The sequence below is a fragment of the Rhinolophus sinicus genome, chromosome 2 (genome assembly GCF_057876585.1).
Source record: "Rhinolophus sinicus isolate RSI-liver-muscle chromosome 2, RSI-T2T, whole genome shotgun sequence".
NCBI classification, from domain to species: domain Eukaryota; kingdom Metazoa; phylum Chordata; class Mammalia; order Chiroptera; family Rhinolophidae; genus Rhinolophus; species Rhinolophus sinicus.
In genome coordinates, this window is record NC_142502.1 from 30,192,970 (window position 1) to 30,213,252 (window position 20,283).

Consider the following 20,283-nt stretch of genomic DNA (forward strand, 5'->3'; position numbering starts at 1 on the left):
ATGTATTTGTAATCTTAGAGTACGATAGCCTTTATAAGCAAGACACCAAACTCAAAAGCCATAAAAAGAAAGACTGATAAATTTGACTACATCAAAATTAAAATTTTAGAATAGCAAATATTGCAAGCAAGATTGAAAACCCACTAGAATCCAAACACACATTTGTTACACATATGACAACGCACTGTTCCTTAATTTATAAAAACATCATGTATCCATTTAAAAAGATGAAAAGTTAATAGGATAGAAAATACATAGATAAAAAAAAATAAATGGTTAGTAAACATACAAAAAGACAATCACTTTCACTTATAACTTTAAAAATTAAAACCACAAGTTTCAATTATCCTCTTGTCAACCTGACAAAAATTTTTCATTTTGGTGATTCCTGCAGCTGGTAAGTGAGAGAATAAATGGTTGTTCTCATTGACAACTGGTAAGAGTATTAATTGGTGAGATATTTCTGAAAAGTTTTTTGGCAATAACAATTATCATTGATAAAAAACATCATCTTTGACCTGATAATCTCAGTAAGTCAATTCACTGTTTGTCGTAGAAAACAACCAGTATCTACCATCAGGAGGCGAGTTATATAAATTGTGGTATATTTAATGATGCAATAGTACACAGTTGTTAAAGTACATATATATGGGCTCAAACTAATGTCCTTTGCAAAGAATCTTCTTTCTCAAGCTTAGAAATCAATTAATCCTAGAATCAAAACCCATAGATTTCCGTATCATGAAGAAATCATGGATATTATCTTAAAGAGGAGAAGGGATCATCCAGCTAGTTAGGAGGAGTAACCAGGCCTAAAATGTAAGAAACCAAAATAAAATTGTTCATCATTCACATATATTAAATATAGAAAACAGCACCTAGTTATTTAACTCAAAACAACCCTCTCCTTTCCTCTGATCAAAAACAATGTTCAAATAACATTGAGAATGATATTTGTGATAATTTTCTGAAAATATCAATTTATGCTATCAACGCTACCAATAAATTAGTCATAATTTATGGGGTCACTATCAGTTTTAATCATTCTAATTCTCAACTAATCATCAAGTGATTACTCTTTCACTAGAAACATGAAACTCTAATGTCTTGTGATCTCGGCTAGCAAGATCGCCTCCGAAAACCTTGATATCATCATACATAAAAGGGTTCCTTTAAAATTTTCTGCAAATATAAGAATGTTACGTTGGACTATTGTGTATATGATACCATCCCCTCTGCTGGTTTTCATCAAAACTGACATCTCAGCTTGGCAATGAAAAGTGATCTATCTAGGATTAATACATCTTAGTTACTGTAGATAAATCTCAGACCTTCTACAAACTAGGCTGCCAGGTAATCTGGAAAATATTAGTAGTTTAAGGGCTAAGTTTCAGAGATAAAATTTAGTTTAGATATTATGGACAGAAGTAACAATAAAATTCTCTCTAATAAGTTGCAAGTGCATTTAAAATGCTATCTGCAATTATCTAAAAATTAATATATGTAAAAGTTAATATTAACCCTAGTCAATATTCTCACTCTGAAAGCCCAGATGAAATAATTTTATTAAGGTTTGTATAGTTTCACTTGATCTTTTGTAACTTTTACTACTTTAGTCCTTGGCATATTAAGAGGTTTTTTACTACTTTTACTACTTTTAGTCCTTGGCATATTAAGAGGAAAAATAGAAAATGAGAAAAAAAATTCTTGAAAATGAAAAGAAATTAAAATCATAGTTGTAATTAAAATTTAGTATAAGGTTTGGAAAACACTCTAGTAATGTTAAGTGATCATTTTACCCTTGCTGGAGACTATTTTGAAATGAAATAAAATGCGTAACAAAGAACAAGAGCAGAAGAAACATAAACATGAAACATAAAATATTTAAAAATTTCACAAATACAAAAAAGACATACAAAAATATTTATAATAGAAATGATCCACTATAAGTACAATTATATATAAAGCAACTCGGCAATGATGCTGAATTTAATGAAAATTCTAAAGAAAATATACTATTATGAATGAAAGTATGGTATGGATGATTTAATTCATACATATTTAAAATTGTAATTTAGGAAATTAGATACATTTTTCCCCCAGAAGTATAATTTGGACCCTTTATAAAAACTTAATACATATCATTGACAATTTCAAGATTAAGACAGAGAATATTTTTAGAAAGCAAAACTATTTGTTTATAAAAATCATCTGTTTGGATTTTTTGTTCATATGAAAGGCAGCTCAGTAAAACATATTATAGGCTGCCAGGTTCTTATCTCTGCTCACTTCTGAAATTAAGGTTGTATCTGAAAGTATAAACCCATAAGGACAAACGGCAAAGGAAAGCAGCTGACAGATGAGAAACAACAATGCTGTGTGTGGACAGCAAAAGCAGGGGAGGGAGTGCTGAATCTACTGGACAGAGTGGTCGGGCTACAACCTGCTGCCTACAGGAGTGCAGGACTGGAGTAAAGCAGTCCTCTCTGCAAAACCCAAGGAAGACTCAATCTGGTGGCAGCAGGTACGTGAGGAAGAGGGTCTGAAAATTGGCAGAATAGGCTCAAAGTGTACATACGGAGTAGTTAGGCCCCCCAGATCCACTCCCCGACCCTTCCACCAAGGCAACTGCCCCTTCGACAACCCTGCAAGAGTAAAGGTTTGCTTTCTAGAGAAATATAATCACGGAGACTCTGAACTCCAGGACACAAATGATGTGGTGAAGTGTTTGATGCAAAGTTCAGGGACTAAGCGAGGGTCAGCATGCTCCAAGCCAGTCCTCCTGGTCTCCCCCACTGGCTGCCAGGGTCAGCCTTCCTCAGGGAGGAAATGACAAAAATTAAAAGGCTCCAGAGAAAGGATCCAGATGGTGACAAATGGGGGTCTCCCCGTGAAAAGCTGGCTCTGCTTTCTTATCTTACAGTGAAGCCCACTAGTCAGTAAGTTCCACCCATGAAAAAAGGCTAATTTTAAGTGCCTTTTTCTTAACGTGAACAGACAAGAAAGTATCTGAATTTGAGCAGAGCGTATAATATGGAAGCAAAGACAAAACTAATAAACTGGAAAAAAAAAAAATTACAGGAAATAAAACGGAACAGAAGAAAAACTATCACTAGTATCCTCAGATAAGAAACAATATTGCTTCAGGAAATAAAAAATGCTGCAATTTAAAAGCAGGGAGGGGAGAAAAATAGAAAATGAGAAAAAAAATTCTTGAAAATGAAAAGAAATTAAAATCATAGTTGTAATTAAAATTTAGTATAAGGTTTGGAAAATATAATAGATATCTCTAAGCAAATAGAATTTAAAAAAAAATTAGAGAAGCACAACAAGGAAGAAAATCAGGGTATAAGTTCAAAAGGTTTAATACCGAAGTAGCAGGACTTCCAGAAAGAAAACAGAGAAGAGAGGAGGAGGTGATGAAAGCAATAATACAAGAACATTTTCAAAAACTGAAGGACATGAAACTCCATCGTGAAAGGGTATGAACAGCCAAATGAAAAAAGACTCACACCAAGACAGGTCATCGCAAAACATCAGAACATCAGAGATAGAGAGATGGTCCTGAGAGCTTCCAGAAAGAAAACGTGTATCACCCAGAGCAAAGGGATAGGAATTGTCTTGGATGTCAGAAAAATGAGTGTTTTTGCTGTTTTATTACTTGTTCAGTGGTTCACCTTTAGGCATGAAATTTATTACATTAATTATGAAAAGATGATTGTCAACTACGAATCTCACAGCCGATTTTTTTGGGTGGTAAAGACTGACGAGGATGTTTTATAGAAAGAGAATTCAAGTCAGAAGCAAAAAGAGCTGGACTCTAATCTAAACTTTTCCCATTAACTAACTGAACCACGAACTTTACAGTGCTTGGCCTTCCTGGGCAAAAATTTTCTCACATGTGACATCAGATTTTTACTACAAAAGTAGTGTGTTCCTGAAACCAGATAATTAAAAAGAAAACCTAATCATTTATAATCCTAGCACCTCAAGAGAAGCAAAGTCATTATTTTGATACGTTTATTTCCAGGACTGCTTATGCATATAGTATTTTAAAAAACAATACCGGACATCATACATAAAAACCTGAATTTTTCACTTGCCAATATTAAATATTCTTCTAAAATATTTATCATCATATAGATATGCAGAAATTTATTTTACCCATATCCTACTATGGTTGTCCCCAATGTTAAATACTATAAAAAGGACTGTTATATTCATGTAGTTTTTATCTTTGCATATTCTCTTTGGTTATTCCCTTAACAAAAATTCTTAGGGCTGAAATTCTTGAATCAAAGGGTAAACAACATTCTAAGACTTTTGAGGCCTATCGCCAAACTGCTCTTCAGAAAGGCTGAAAACATTTTATATTTCTACCAGCTAGCTGTATATGAAAAGAAATTTTTCATGCACCCAAACCAAAGACATACTTTTTCTAATTCTGACTAATTTGATTTATAAAAATAAGATTTTGCTTAATTCTATATTTCTTTCATAATTGGTCTAGATTAAAAAAAAGAAACACTTCTATTCCTAAAATACGGATTGCTTTATAACTTACATTATTACCAATGACAATTAACAAGAAAATACAGTTGAAAAAGGTTAACCATAGGCCTTCCATTATTTAAAAAATTTTCTAAAATATTAAATAATTATATAATATTTACAACTAGTGAATCAAATGTTAACATTTCTATTTGAAAGAAATGCCAGATTTGTACAGGTTATTCCTGTTATTTTCCAATTTATTTTCTTGTACATTATATCATTAGAAATAACTAAAGATGTGATTTATTTTTTTTAAAAGAGCATAAAGTTAGACTCTTACAGTTTAGGACTGTGCCTTAGTCCTGCCCTGCCTGTAATTAATAAGAAATTCATTTAGTCTTTCTCAGCTTCAGTGTCATCAATAAAATAATGATGATACATAAATCTCCCACATGGTTATCACCACAAATGTTACCGTGAAACACCATGGAAATTTAACATCTGGCTGTTATTACAACTATTATTCCTAACAGAAATTCTAAATGATCATATGAAGCAAGTAAAACACATATTGTTCTGGTTTGAGAGTGAAGTTAATTTAATGCTGAAGCCAGAAACAGAGACAAGCGCTCTGGCACGCCCCTGGAACTGCGGCTATACTTCACTTCATCACGCGTGGACATAATAAACCAAACCCATTTTCCTGAATGTTTGCTTACTTTATGAGATGTACTTGGCTTTTATTAATCCAACTCTAATTAAACTGATTTTAGTCATAAAATTATTTCTCTTTACTTGTCCTATATTAAAAAGCAGGACAGTCTTCTGAGAAGTCTATATCTAACATAATCCCATAAAAAACAATTAATCTTCAATGTTTTTAGAAGAGTATAGTACTGGAGAATGAGTTATTCTCTTCAGAGGAAATTTCTCTATTACCTACGTGAGATGTTTTCCCTTAATTTTGACCGACCTTTAATATTTTGCATGTGCATTTAGAGAAAATAGATAGCAAATATTAGAAGTCAGCCATAAGTAGAGAAAACTTCTTGCACAGATTAAAGGAAAATGCTGGATAAACACTGACTTTCGAAGATGTGCAGGCATTTAATTTGATTATTCCTATGGTTTTACTAATTTAATTACAGAACTTGACAAATCAAATACCTGCTAAAGTTTCCATCCAAGATGTCTTTTAACAAAAAGGCAAAATAAAACCACAAAAGAAAGTACTTACTTTTATTCTGTGATCATCCGTGTCTGCAACTGTTGCTACTCTAATAAACACGGGATTTCTTTTGTCTACGACCTCCAGCTTCATTTTTTTCTGGAATCCATGTGGAGGTTTCTGCCATAACAGAAAATTTTCTACAGTGAGATTTAAAACAAGAGAAGGTGGGCTCTAAGTCACAAAAACTAGAATTAAAAAAATAAAGTAAAAAAAAAGATGAGCTATCTAGAGAATCTGCCTTTCAAATTCCAAGTGTGGTTTTGGACCTCACCCTCCTTATCAAAAAACACAATCCGAAATGACATGGCCAAACCCTCAGTCAATAGAAACAGCCTGGCCAACTAGCCATAGGAACAAATGGAAAGCAAAAGATCTTAAGATGAATTCCAAAATACTTTGGTTATTTGATTAGCCATAGGGAAGACAGAATTTTTTCTCATTAGTTGGCAAGCATGAAAATTATTTTTAAAAAGAGAGAACATTCAAGTGGCAGAAATAAGCCAAAGACATTAGAGGTGCTAACGAGAGCAAAAAGCAGAAAACACCTTTTAAAAAAGAAAATTAGCAATGAAAGCATGCAAGATGAAATCACTCTAGAGAGAAGAGGAATCAGAAGGAGGACCTACAGTACCTACACCGTGATATTCAGCAGCAAGCTATAAATCTCCAATAAAACTACAGGCAGTAGGAAGCAAGGTGAGTATTTGGAATGTTAGACAAATTACTTAAATTTACTAAATTTCACATTCCTCTTCTGGAAAATGGGTGTAATTAAAGTGTTGCTCTGAAAATTAAATGTGAAAATTATGTACAGGGTACAAAACAATCAATACAAGGCATCTAAAGGCCAAACTAGAGAAATCGGTTTCCTCTGTGTATCAAGGTGACGCTAGCTATGTAGACTGATCCTGATGTAATTTTATGCAGTTCAAAGCAAAGTACAGTGCAGCTCTTGGTTGTAGTAGCGCAAGTTAGAAAGTTGGATAAAAATTCGTAAGTATGGCATAACTCAAAATATCACTCATTTCTAAATTCTGAATTTACTATCAGTTGGAATCATACACATTCTTTCACATGGCTTTTTTCATGTAATGTAGTTTTTCTCTTCAAAATTTCTGATGTTCTTTTCTTCTATATTTGGGCCCATACCTACTAATTAATTCTACCATTAAAAATCAAAGCAATTTATACACAAAAGGATCATTTAAAGAAAAGTGTTCTTTATAACAGACTAATTATGCCACATTAACATTTTTTAAAGCATTTATCTTTCTTTTCCTTTACATTCCTGGGAAAATATAAATTGAAAAACCAGCTGTTCGAGATGGAAAACATTTAAAAATACATTTCATTTCTAATTCTTCCCTTGTACAGAAATGAGGTTTACTTTGAACTTGAATATGCAAGAAGCAATGATCCTGAGTTAGAAAGATACTATAATAAAAGCAGATGACCTTGTATTTTGGTAATTAAACATGCTGATTTATAGCAATAAAAGAAGAACAAAATAGCATCTCATCTTGCCATAGACAAATCCAAATTAATTACTGAATATAATTTTCATTAGAAAACAATGTCTCGATTGGTCTTTCAGAATATCTAGCTGGAAAAACAGAAGTTGGACATACAAACAACTCAATCCACACCAACTCAAACAGAATTATTTTTCGAGGAGATTTTAGAGTCCAAAATGGAAGTATTTTTTTAGATGCCAACAAAGAAACCCCAGTAATAATTCTGGTTTTCAAAACTGTAAAAATTCAAAAATACCTTTTTTGGTCTTCTGTTTCCCTCCCATTCCTATTCCAGTTCACTAGTACTATTTCTTTCTGTTCTTAAATTTCAATGAATGAACACTATCATCAACACAAATTAATCAAATATTGTAAAATACATTACTCACCACTTTGAAAGCTCTTGCAGGAGCAGGTAAAGAATTGGTTTCTTCTAAGTATTTATCCCAAGAAAAATGTTTCACATTTGGATAACCTAAGGAAGAAAGAAAAAAGTAAATCCTGTAAGGTTTAACTAAAATGATAGTGAAAACCATAAACTGACCTATAAATTCTAAAATGTTATCATTATAATGTAGGAAATTATGTGCATATTACTAATGACTTTAAACTAGTCATGTATTCAGAACTATTTGTAATAATGAAATTGTTTTCATCTTGATCGTGATTTCTCTATTAATTTTTAAATGAAAATTTAACATATATGTATATGTATAATTTACATTTCAGGTAAGGATAGTCTTACAACACAAGACACACACAAGCACATATACACAAACACATATATACCCTTTAATCCAGCAATTTTCCTTCTAATAATCTAGGAAATTCTCATATACTGTGTTTGCCCGAAAATAAGACCTAGCCGGACAACCCCAGTGATAATTTTTGCTCCAAAATAAGCATTAGAGCTGATTGTCTGGCTAGGTCTTATTTGCAGGGAAACACGGTGCGTATACAGACAATGCACAATTATTTGTAAATGTGAAAATGTAAAAACCAGTTAAGTGACCTTGAATAAAGAAATGTGTAAAGAAAGTATGTAGTATGTATAAAATAGAAAGAATTTATTAAAAAGAATAGGCCGATTTATAGATACTGATATGTCATCATATTGTTAGTGTTGGGACGGTTTTTTTCCTGCAGGCCCCCGCTTAGAGCTCCATTCCCCTCTTATCGGAGCTGTCTCCCGCGGGCACCATAGTTAGCGGCCTCCTTGTCAAAACAATGTTGAGCAATCACAGCTGCTAGGGACGGACCTCCCCGGCACCCTGGCCAGATTTCCCCCTAACCTGGAGGCCTAACCCTATAAAACAAAGCGCCCAACCCCAGTTAGTGCTCAGTGTTTGGGAACAATCCCGCTGAGCCTGCTGGCGTAATGAAGCTGTGTTCTCCCTGATCTCTGCATGCCGCTTGAGTCTCTCGGTCCTCGTCATTTTTCTGCAACATTAGGTCAAATAAATAAGCCAAAACAAATCGTGGAACAGCATTAATAAAATGTCTAAAAGCACCTATCCTTCCTCCCTCCTGCCCTCTTTTGCTTCCTCCAGAGTCCAAAATCCATTACGTAGGTATGAGCAGGAATTAATGGTGACCCAGTAGGTTGAGAAATTGGCTATATAAAGGGAACTGAAAAAAAATCACTAAATATATTGGCGATAACAGAAACCAGATTTCTCACTAACTAAACAGAGAGTTATAATTTTGGAAAGTAGAAAACTAGAATGGACTCAGTGGTGTTGGATCTGAATTGGAGCTAATGGTATAAATTCATGGTTTTCAATATGTATAAATGAATATAGAAATAAACATAAATACAAATTTTTTATATATTTACCTAAGTATATTTCCTATGTACACTGAGAGGCCGGAAGCAGCAATACCCCAATAGGAATGAGTACATCTAGTGTCCAGATCTTACTTTCTAAATATCATATTCTACTAAAACCAAACCATGGAGACTGGGAGAAATGGCTGACTTCAGAGTTGGATCAGGGAAAGTACAAGATAAGCCCACCTATGCCAGAAAGTAGGGAGTTCTCAAAAAAATCATAAGAACATGGCAAAAGGACACATAAAAAAGCTTAAAGAGGCTCCCACAGGCCAAATCTGAGAAAAACCTGTACATGAAAATAAATAATGCTAGTAATTGACTATGAATCATTGATGACAACAGTAATCTATGGGTCCATGCTGATATAAATAAATTAATTGAATGAATAAATGGGAGGATAAGAAAGCTTATCTCTGCAGAAGAATACCCATTAAGTACAAGGAATGATAAAATAGGAAAAATTATTTAGCAACTTTCAGAATAATTCAAACTAGAAATAGCAACAGATTCTAAAATTAGTGAGTGATAACGGGATGAAGTACAGGATACTTACACAACCTCAAAGTATCTCCCCATAAAATACTCATTAATTATAGAGAAAAAAGTAACTACATTAGTGGAGAAACCGGCAAAACACCAACTTGATCAATTAATGGTAAAATTCATCCATAATGAGATAAACTGACATCACGTGCCACCTGAGAGGATGCAATGAGAACACAGCATTGTTTCTGTCATATTCCTGCCATATCCTAGGTCTAATCACAGGGAAACACCAAGCACACCCAAATTAACATTCTATAAAATGACTAATCTTTAATCCTCAAACATTCTGAGGTTATGCAAGTCAAGGACAGCCTAATTACTAGAGGGATATGACAACTAAGTGCAATGCTTGATCCTTTTCCTAGAAATGACATCACTAGTATAAATGACAAACTTGAATGGGTCTATGGTTCAAGGGTATGAATGAGTTCTGTACTATTCTTGCAGCTTTTCTTTACATTTAAAATTGTTTCAAAATAAAATTTAGGGAGTAAATACACAAACGTTCCCATGTATGCAAACATTTTACAGTATTTTTTTAAGGAACATATCTTACACAATTTAAGTACTATTAAATCTGATTCTGCATACATACATGTATGTGCATACACAGAGGCAAAAAGGTGTTTCTGGAAAGATACAATAACCAACTATTAAACTATTAAGAGATAACAGTGGTTATCTCTATTTTCACTCTAAACTTTTAAAAGCAAGTAAGTATGTCTTAATATCTAATTTAGATAATTCAAAACAAAAATCATTTTAAAAGGCATGAAGACTTTAACTTTGGAAGAAGAATAGCTATGTTACATGTTTCAAGAACACAAACATGGCCAGGAGGGCTGCTCAGGGGATTCACCCACAAGTAGCAGGACTCTCAGCAGAGCAGCTGCAGGTGATGAAGATCCCTTCTTTTCAGACAAGAGATCAGAGCTCAAGCCACAATCTGACTGTAGCAAAAAGGGGCCCCAAGCATCCTCCTTTCTATCTTCCTTCTTCCCTCCCTCCCTCCCTCCCTTATTTATGGTTGTGGAACCAAAGTAACATGCAGAGTAACATCAGCACAAGTCCTGAGAACCAGTCTCATTATGTGGCAGATTTTTTCTTGTGTGTTTTTTTTTGAAACGCGTGTGTGTGTGTGTGTGTGTGTGTGTGTGTGTGTGTGTGTCAGGGGTGGGTGTGAAAATATATCACATAAAATTTACCATTTTATCCATTTTCAGGTGTACAGTTAGTAGCACTAAGTATATTCATATTGTTGTGTGTTTGGCACTTTTTAACATGCAATTTTTTATATTCTTAATTTGTCAAAAAGCTATGTATTTCTCTTCTACTGAATTATAAAAGCCCATGAAAGGAGACAAGATGACTTGGTTACTTGCCTCTCATCAGAATCAGCAATGATGCCTTACACCATCCTTCCCAGGTACCTAACCCAGGGCTATGAAGACATAACCAGGACCGTCTGGTCCACTGGTTCTCTGTTTGTTTACCAGATTCCTGATCATGACCAAAAAAGTGGTAAGGAAAACAAAGGATCAACAGCAAATTCATAAATCGAAAAGAATCCTCCCAGAAATTTAGATGATGATAGTGATGATCAATATTCACCAGCTTCTAATATCCCATCAGCCACAGGACACAGGATGATGGATCAGAAGTCTTCCAGATGGCACCACATTTGGGCCATGAAACCATTAAGGCCCAGCTTTAATACTTTATGGTTTATGTAAATACCCTTTCGTCTTCAAAATAGCTCTAAATCAGTAAAGGACAGAGGCTTTTGTCCCTTAACATATGAGAAGACTCAGCAAGTGGAAGGGACTTGCCTCACCCATCACTGCTAAGTTTGGTTCCCTTAGTAAGTAAATGTCTAGACACTGAGATACACACAGTATCAACTGGGGACAAGCCTAAAAATGAAACCAGCTGTTAGAACAGAATAAGACAAGTATTTGAAGCTCCAAGCTGAGTCTCTGCTGCTTACATGCTGTGGACAACAACAACCCAACAGTTCCTAGCAAACCAAGGAGCCATCCTTTCCCTGGGATAATGGCAGCCTTCATGAGAGTGCACAAGCAACCACCTCCAGCTAAGTGCCACGCTGTTAGCTGATGACCCTGTCTTTTTAGATCAGCAGTAGTCATGGCACCTTAGTGATACGCTCAGCAACCCAATATCTTAATGTTGATGAAGCCACACAATCTGTTCTTTAGCACATGAAGATAAATTCAAATTGACATCAAAGAGACTATTTATCAGCAGTTACATTGTTCCCTGTCAGAGAGTAAATACGCTGAGAGGGCTCTGTGGCCAGAGGCAGACAGCAGAAGTACCCAAAAACTTCAGAAAACAGAGAGCATAAAGAGCATAAAGGTGCAAAATCCATTTTGGAACCAGGAATCACAACCAGAGGGAAAAAAAGGAAAAATGAATGTGTGAATTCTGATCTCTGAAAAAAAAATCTAACATCTCAAGTTCTCAATTAAATGTGAACATTGTGTTTTTGCCAGAATTGACCTTGAAATATATGAGCCAGGCTCCATCCATAAATGCTGTTCCATATGTCCATTTTTCTGTACTCACCAAAGCCTTAGACAAGGCACTTCTATGGTTAGACAATATATTTAAATGTGTATGAATATAAAGTCTAGCTAGAAATGAATTTCAACTTGAGAAATGAAAGACCTTTTAAAACAGTGCTTCCTATTTGTCCAAAGAATGCAAAAGTTGAGACTGTTAGAGACGAAGGCAATGCTTATATACTTCCAGGTGTATCACAGTTCAGCAAACTACCACCTGCAGGCCGGTTGCCTCTTTTTGCAAATCAAGTTTTATTTTAACACAACTATGCTCAACTATTTGTTTACATATTGTCTAAAGCTACTTTTGTGTTATATCACATTTGAATAGTCTGACAGAGACTGTATGGCTTAGGAAGCCAAAAATATCGACTCTCTGGCCCTTTATAGAAAATGTTTGCTGACTTGTAATATATGAATAATATTAGACACTTAGTAAACACAAACCTGGAGGAGTAATAAGGGTTCTTCTATGTTCTTTACACCAACCAACTGGATGAATGTGTGGACTAGAAGCTTCACACCTGCAGGTTATACAAATTTAAAAATTTTAATTATCAGGATAAAGTCTCAAATACTAGTAAAAGAAAAAACATTAATTGGAGATCATGAATACCTTATTACAATCAATCTTATTTGGAAAAAAAAAAATGGGTATACCAAAGAATCTTTCACTCTTCCAATATATTAACACCAAGTAGATTTTTATTATATAAAAATAGATGTACAGATTTGACACCAGGCAAACAGTTTTCATCCTCCTACAAATTCTGCTATATTCTGTAACTTCAAATATAGCTACAATTTAAGTATGTGATTAAGATTCAGAATTTCTATTCATAAAAATCAGGTGAAAAAATAAATGTACGTATATGAATAATCATGCAGACAGGCAAACTGAAATTATTTCAGCATCTCTGAGGGCAAATGTCCAAAAGCAGGAAGCCTGAGTACCATCAAAAACGAAACATGCTATTTCTATCACCCATTAGAATGGCAGAGACCCGGTATGAAGTCAGGGTATCCCTTTCTCTTTCTCACCTTTCTTCTCCTCTTTGTCACTTTTAATTCAGTCAAGCACACATTTTTCCAAGGCCTCTTTATCAGCATACACATCTGATACATCTGATTCCTTGTTTCTACCAAACTTGTTCTATGTATTCCTCATCTCAATATGCAACATATTTCACTCACTCCTTTGTTCACTCAATCATTCAAATGTCGAGAGCTCATGATATGCCAGACACTGAGTATACAAACATATATAAACGTATATACTCAGCAAATCAAACATATACAAAGATTTTGCTTTCCTGGAGCTTAACAGTGTAGTGGGAAGAGGCAGGAAATAAATTAACAAACAAAACACATACTCTGGTAGCACAACGCCACGAAGACAAAGAAGTAGAGGGCAACAGTAGAAAGACACTCCTTTATCTAGCATAGGCAAGATCAGCTCTCAAAGCAGGTGACATTGAAGGAAGTAAAGAGAGAACTGAGCCACTCAACTATATAAAGGAAAGCCATTCCATGCAGAGGGAAAAGCAAGTATATAAGCTATGAGGTGGGAGTCTAGTAAGGCTGTGCCCCGCCGGCACAGACTGAGGGTAGCAGAGAATAGGAGATAATATCAGGAAGGGCCTTTAGGCAATAGTAAGGTCTTGGGGTTTTACTCAGAGTAAAATGATGTTTACTAGAACATGATATAGGTTTTAGGCAGCGAAGTAGCATAATCTGATTTATGTTTTAAAGTATTCTTCTGACTGCTCTGCAGACAATAAACCACATTAGGAACAAGAGAAGATGCTGTTAGAAGGCTTTTGCTAGTTGATGATGGTAACCTGAACCAGAGTGCCGCTAGTGAAGAAGTGATGATGTTTTTAGGTCTGTATTTTAAAGGAAGAACCAACAGGACGTGCTGAGAGATTTTGATACAGAATGTGAGTAAAGTGAAGATTTTATGTTCCAAGGTTTGGGGAATGGCAACTGGAAGAACACAGGCCCATTTTCTGAGATGGGAAGACTACAAGCCCAGTCTGTGGCGTTACAACTGGTAATTAAGAGTTCTGTTTTCAGCATATGTCTGACAAACAGGTAAAGATGTCCAAAAGATATTGAGCATAAAAATCTGGAGTTCAAGGACAAGATCAAGGCTAAAAGTACACATTTGGGAGTGATCAGCATTTGGGATGGCATTTAAAGCCATGAGCAGAGATGAGACCATCCAGAGAATGAGTCAGGAGAGAGAACAGAATAGGTAGGAGGCCAAGACGGCATAACTAGTAAAGAGAAAGAAGGCAAGAATAAGTCAACTGGGTCAAATGCTACCACTAGATGAATGTAGAGAAGAAACAAGGACCGTCATTGGATTTATCCACATAAGGTCATTAGTATCCTTGGTAAGAGCTGTGTGGTGGAGTTGGGGATAGGAAAGGGCAAAAGCCTTATTAGACTGGGTTTAAGAGAAAATGGAAGGAGAATGGATGGAGGCAGTTAGTAAAGTAAACATGTTTAATGAGTTCTGGTGTTTTGTTTTGTTTTATCTTTTTTTTTTTTTTTATTGGGGAAGGGGAACATGACTTTATTGGGGAACAGTGTGTACTTCCAGGACTTTTTTCCCAAGTCAAGCTGTTGTCCTTTCAATCTTAGTTGTGGAGGGTGCAACTCAGCTCCAGGTCCAGTTGCTGTTGCTAGTTGCAGGGGGCGCAGCCCACCATCCCTTGTGGGAGTCGAACCGGCAACCTTGTTGTTGAGACACGCTCTAACCAACTGAGCCATCTGGGAGCTCAGCGGTAGCTCAGCTCAAGGGGCCGTGTTCAATTTTTTTTAGTTGCAGGGGGCGCAGCCCACCATCCCTTGCGGGAGTCAAGGAACTGACCTGGCAACCTTGTGGTTGAGAGCCCACTGGCCCATGTGGGAATCGAACCGGCAGCCTTCGGCGTTAGGAGCATGGAGCTCTAACCGCCTGAGCCACCAGGCCGGCCCCCGAGTTCTATTTTAAAGGAAGCTGAGAAATGGGACATTAGGGGAAGCTGGGCAAGCCATACATGAAAATTATCTATACAATTTTACAAACTTTATAAGTTTAGAATGACTTCAAAATAAAACATTGTTAAAAAGATGAGAAATATTACTTCATTTATTCAAGCAATACACGCCGAGCAACTACCATGATCAGGGTACTGTTCTAGGTGCAAGGGCTACCACAGGTGTCAAAACAAACAAAAATCCTTTCTCCCGCTTGGGTCCTGGTAGGAATAATTTAATAGAGAGGGATGACCTACTGATGCAGAAGACAGAGAACTGACTGAGTAAGAGGGAATGGAACCCTGTGCAGGGGAGCAGGGGTGCGTCACCCACAATTACGAGAAGGTTCTGTCTCTGGGCAGAGATCAGGAAGGTGCCCAGCAGAGAAGATGGTGGGAGCATGCGGACTTGTCTTCTGACTGTGTCCTTTTTCTCAGTGAAATAGGAAGCAAGGTTATCAGCTGAGAGGAAGAATAGGAAAGGGGTTGTGAGAAATGCGAGGGGAAAAAAAGGGGGAGTGAAATTTAGTGGGCTAGACAATCGCTCTGTCGCAGGATTTGGGGGCAGAACTAAGGGCCACTTGAGGTTAGCAGTCATGAATGTGAAGTCAAACCAATCAGCCTGTTGAGTCTTTTTCCAGCTGTATTCAATGGCTCAGGCACAGGCATACAGTAGGCAGAAAGTTGATGCAATCAGAGTTGGGATTTAGCCAGGCAAACACAATATAAGGAAGTGGAGATTACAGTGACAAGGTAGTTGTAACAGTATTACAAAAGCTAGGCAACTAGAGGCATGTCACAATTAGTATCTGAAAAAAAAAAGTTGGCAGAACATTTCCTATCTGTGTTCTCAAAGGTAATAGGCATAATGAAGTTTAAAGAAAAAAAAAAACCAGGATCATAATATTCAGAAAAATGCTACATCTCCCTCTTAAGAGATTTACAGAACATATCATTAGCATATTAGACTGTGGAGTTATACTATAAACAAACCAGTTTCAAATGGTTTAACTTAGCATTTCTTAAAGATACTTCACAGTGAAGCACGACTTTGGTGGGCAATCCGTTAACATCATGTGGAACACCAGTGTTCTGTAGAACGTGGTTTGGGAAACGTTGGTCTGAAGGACGCAGAAGTCTAGTCTTGCTCTATTAACCTGATCTTTTGAGTCTATCCTGAAAGATTAGGAAATCTCAATACAGCCCTCTAGATGGGAAACTAGAAGGTAGAAAGCCAGGAAGGTAACACTGCATGGATTTCTGGTGCATAAAAAAGTGAAAAACAAAGAACTTTCTAAGAGAAGTACTAAGTAAATAACATTAACACATAGTTATCACTTTCTAAGTCAACCTTTCTAAGTGCACAACACCAAACAGTAACATAAGGTGAGTTGATGTAAGCCTGACTTAATGCTGATTTTTCTCAAAATTATTTTAATGGAAAATACCTTTAAATTTATAATTAAAGGTTTATTCCTTCCTTCCTTTATTCACTCATCTCTTACCCAACCTCCCCCACTATATATATTAACTCATAGAGGGCTCATTTAAAATGAAAAAAATAACGAATATATAACATTTGTTTAATTTTTTTCCTTCCCAATCTAACACAGCTATCAAGTGCTTTTTATAATTATCTGCTAGGCTCATGGTAATTAACGTAATAGCATTAGACATTACTAATTCTTTTGATTTAATTGGATTTCTATATAAATTACAATTAAGGAAAATACTGTAGTCGATTTTGGCCATTCATTCCTGTTCTGCTTTTCATAGTATCTAAATATTGATCAAAGTCAGCATGTAAAATAAACAAGGAAGCCACCTCAATAGAGAAAATAAAAACAGCCCTATTTTTATCTAGTTTACTTATACTCTCAATAAGTAGACAATGCTTCATTGAGAAGCTGGAAGGCTGCGAAACCTTTCTGCTACTATTGTAACACAAGTCATGTTAGTCCCACCTAGTGTTCAAAAGCAGAAATGGAACCAAGAAGCAATATAGTGAAGAATAGTGAATGGTAAAGTTTGGCAAACCACTGGATCGCTATACCTCTTTCTTTCTTTTGCATTTTCATGTATGTCATCAAAGAAGTCCATTTCAAAAAAAAAAAAAGTTTTTTAAAGTCCATTTCATATGTAAGTGCAAATTACTCATGAATGAGGGCTACTAAGATCCAATCAAACCTAGACTGGTAGATAATAATTCATGAAAAATCCATGTTTATACTGTAAGCATAAAGTGAACAGACATTAAAATCCTCATTTTACGGAAACACAAAGGGGTTAAGTGATTTCACCAAACCCTCCCTTTGAAAAGAAAGAGATCCTGGTTTTATCAGTCACAGCCTAAAGCTAAATAAAACTAATGCACGTGTGCTGGGTTCCACAGATCTAGGCAGAGAGACAAATAAGAAGGTTTCAAGATGCTTACATGAGGAAAACATCAAAGTCTTCATTTCAAGCAATAATGATTTAGTTTCTTTGAAGAAAGACAGGACACGTGGCTTATCCCACTCCCTACATCAAGAGTGTGATGACTCTGACAACTTACTATCCAGTCCCCTACTTTCCTGGTTTCCACCAGGTGCTAACTAACTTCAGGGCTCCATCGCTGTGTGTTACTACTAAACCCTCAACCTCGTCAGGCTAAGTGATCTAGTTCTCCATTTTGTCCCTAGTTCATCTGCAATCCCATTTCTCATAGTAGCTCTTTTTAATATTATTCATCTTTTTCAAGCTTAAAACCCAACTTTCATGAACACAGTGAGTACTTGGAAAAGATAAAGACGATACCATCTCATTACCCTAGTGTCAGTTTTCCTTTCATTTTTTCATTTTCTCCAGGCTGAGAGAGAGGAGAGTTTACTTCTTCCCAAGGTTTGCCCCGCCTCCGGGAACTGGTGTCCCAAGTTACCAGTCTCAGATACCTCCACTCTCCCTCCACAGTGTGGCTTTCTTCCTTTGGCCTAAAACCAAGCTCAAAACTCACTCAGCGCAGGAAACCCTCCTCAGAGTGACTCCCCGTCAAGCAATAATCCACTTGCACCTTCAGGGCCAAGCTTCACTGCTTGACATCCCTTACAGTCATCTCTTTAACCTTTTGCAAATTGGTTTTTGCTTCTAAAACTTTTTTTTAATCCTCACATCACCCTATGACACAGTTATTAACTCTTCTTGCAACAGGGGTAACTATAGCTTAGAAGAGTTAAGTCACTTACTAAATAGACAGGCTGCCACTCCCCAAAACACACCCTTGTTTGGCCCCCAATCCCCACCCCAGGCTTAAACAAAAGCAAGTGCTTTCCTTGGCCAGGAACATTCCATCCCAACATCTAATTACGGATTCTTATCATTCTTCATGGTCCAGCACAAATCCCATGTCTTCCAAGAAGCCTTCCCCAAGAACCCTTCAGTGAATCAGTGAAGGGAACAAAAATTTTGCTACCCTGAAACTGCTTTTTGGGATAGATTTTAAGCTGTTTATTAAGAAACAAGCTTCAGAAAGAAACTTTGACCCTCCCCCTTTCCCGCCCAAGAGATTCAGGCAGAAACCTGCTTCAGGAAGGAGACCTTAGGATGCTGCCTTAGCCTACTTTGAATGCAGTGTGGTAAATAAGAGGACATCAGGCAGGCTCCTGTTAGCCAGCTACCCCTGGGTCCCATTGTTTCTGAGTTGCCCAGCAAGAAATTTCCTGCCATGTGTGTCCCTGCTTTCTCAACTACCAGTAAATCGCCCATACTCACTTCTGAAATCTAACACTCCTGCCCCCCCCCTTTCTTTTGTCCAAAACGTCTTATATACCCAATCTTGCCTCACTGTCTTTGGAATTGTCATGTTTATGTGAATTCCCCAGGTGCATGTATTAAAATATTTGATTTTCACCTGTGAATCTGCCTCTGTTAATTTTTATTATTAGTGCCGCTAGAAGAACTTAGAATGTGGGAGGAAAAGTATTCATTTTTTTAGCCCCCATCAATCAGTCTTAACCTCCGTGTGCCACTACAGACAGCAAGCAGTTGGTTCTAATAATTAAGCACTAACCACCCTCGATCTACCCTGCAGCTGTTGGCTGGACAGCCCAGAGGCAGGGGTGTTTTTCTTTCCCTCCTCAGACCCCAGCCCCTCAGGGCTGAAGTGCAGAGCTACCTAGGCTCCTTTCCTCTGTATAACTCCTTACCTCCACCAAAGGGTGCTTCCCAAATGTGACAGATAATGACAAACCTATTAACTTTGTCATTGCTCTAGGAAATTGACAACACACTGAAAACTTTTCAACATTATTTTGGGGAGACATATAAAATCACTATTACTCTCAATTTATAAATGTAGAAGAGCTCCATCTCTAAAAATAAAGTTGGCAGCACACGTAAATACACTGAGAAAAAGGCCCAAGCCCCAGGTTTGTTCTAATTCATTAACTCAGTGCTTCTCTTTTGTAAAGATTTGTTTCCTAGATCTTGACTGTTGACTTTTCAGCCTGACTCACTGGGACACCACGTTGAAATTCAAAGATGTAAACTGCAAACTCATTCATCCAGTGCCTGGGGGAGAAGGGAGGGTAACTCCTCTTGCTGTGTTAGGTGCAGCCCAGCCCTCAGGCAGCCACATGATGAAGGAAGGAGGCTGCCCACTGCTCTCAGAGGACGGGGCACCCTCACTTTCCTGCCCACATCTTGAAAGTCCTTTCTAGTTCCAATATCCTGTGATATTTAGGATTATTCCTAAGTCAAGAAACAGAAGTAAACAGTTACCAGTAACAAAAGCACAGAGGAAACCCAGAGGTAAACTGATTTTTATTATGATACTATATTCCTTTCATAAAAATCTACTTCAATCTTACATACAGTTAAATCTATACAGTGTCCCTCTTTGAAAAGAAATGTTTTATTGCAATTAAACATGCAGTACCGTGTGTGTGTGTGTGTGTGTGTGTGTTTAAATTCCTACTAAGGTAAAGAGACATAAGATCACTATCTAATTCAAAGGGAAAAAAAAAATCTCATTTCCAAACTATTTTAAATTGGGAAAGGTAGTCCAATTTGTAACCTCAAT

At 36.5% G+C, this 20,283-nt stretch overlaps 1 protein-coding gene across 10 annotated transcripts in view; it reads right to left on the reverse strand.

The window, feature by feature from the left end:
* L3MBTL3 (L3MBTL histone methyl-lysine binding protein 3) overlaps nucleotides 1–20,283 on the reverse strand; it is a 105,192-nt gene that overhangs the window by 37,087 nt on the left and 47,822 nt on the right. For all 10 annotated transcript variants that reach the window (XM_074333569.2, XM_074333567.2, XM_019729426.3 and 7 more), the window contains 3 exons: nucleotides 12,649–12,725; nucleotides 7,629–7,714; nucleotides 5,732–5,842 (listed from right to left, as the gene is read on the reverse strand). In XM_074333569.2, the coding sequence (XP_074189670.1) occupies nucleotides 5,732–5,842; nucleotides 7,629–7,714; nucleotides 12,649–12,725 (274 nt within the window). The remainder of the gene's footprint in view (nucleotides 1–5,731; nucleotides 5,843–7,628; nucleotides 7,715–12,648; nucleotides 12,726–20,283) is intronic.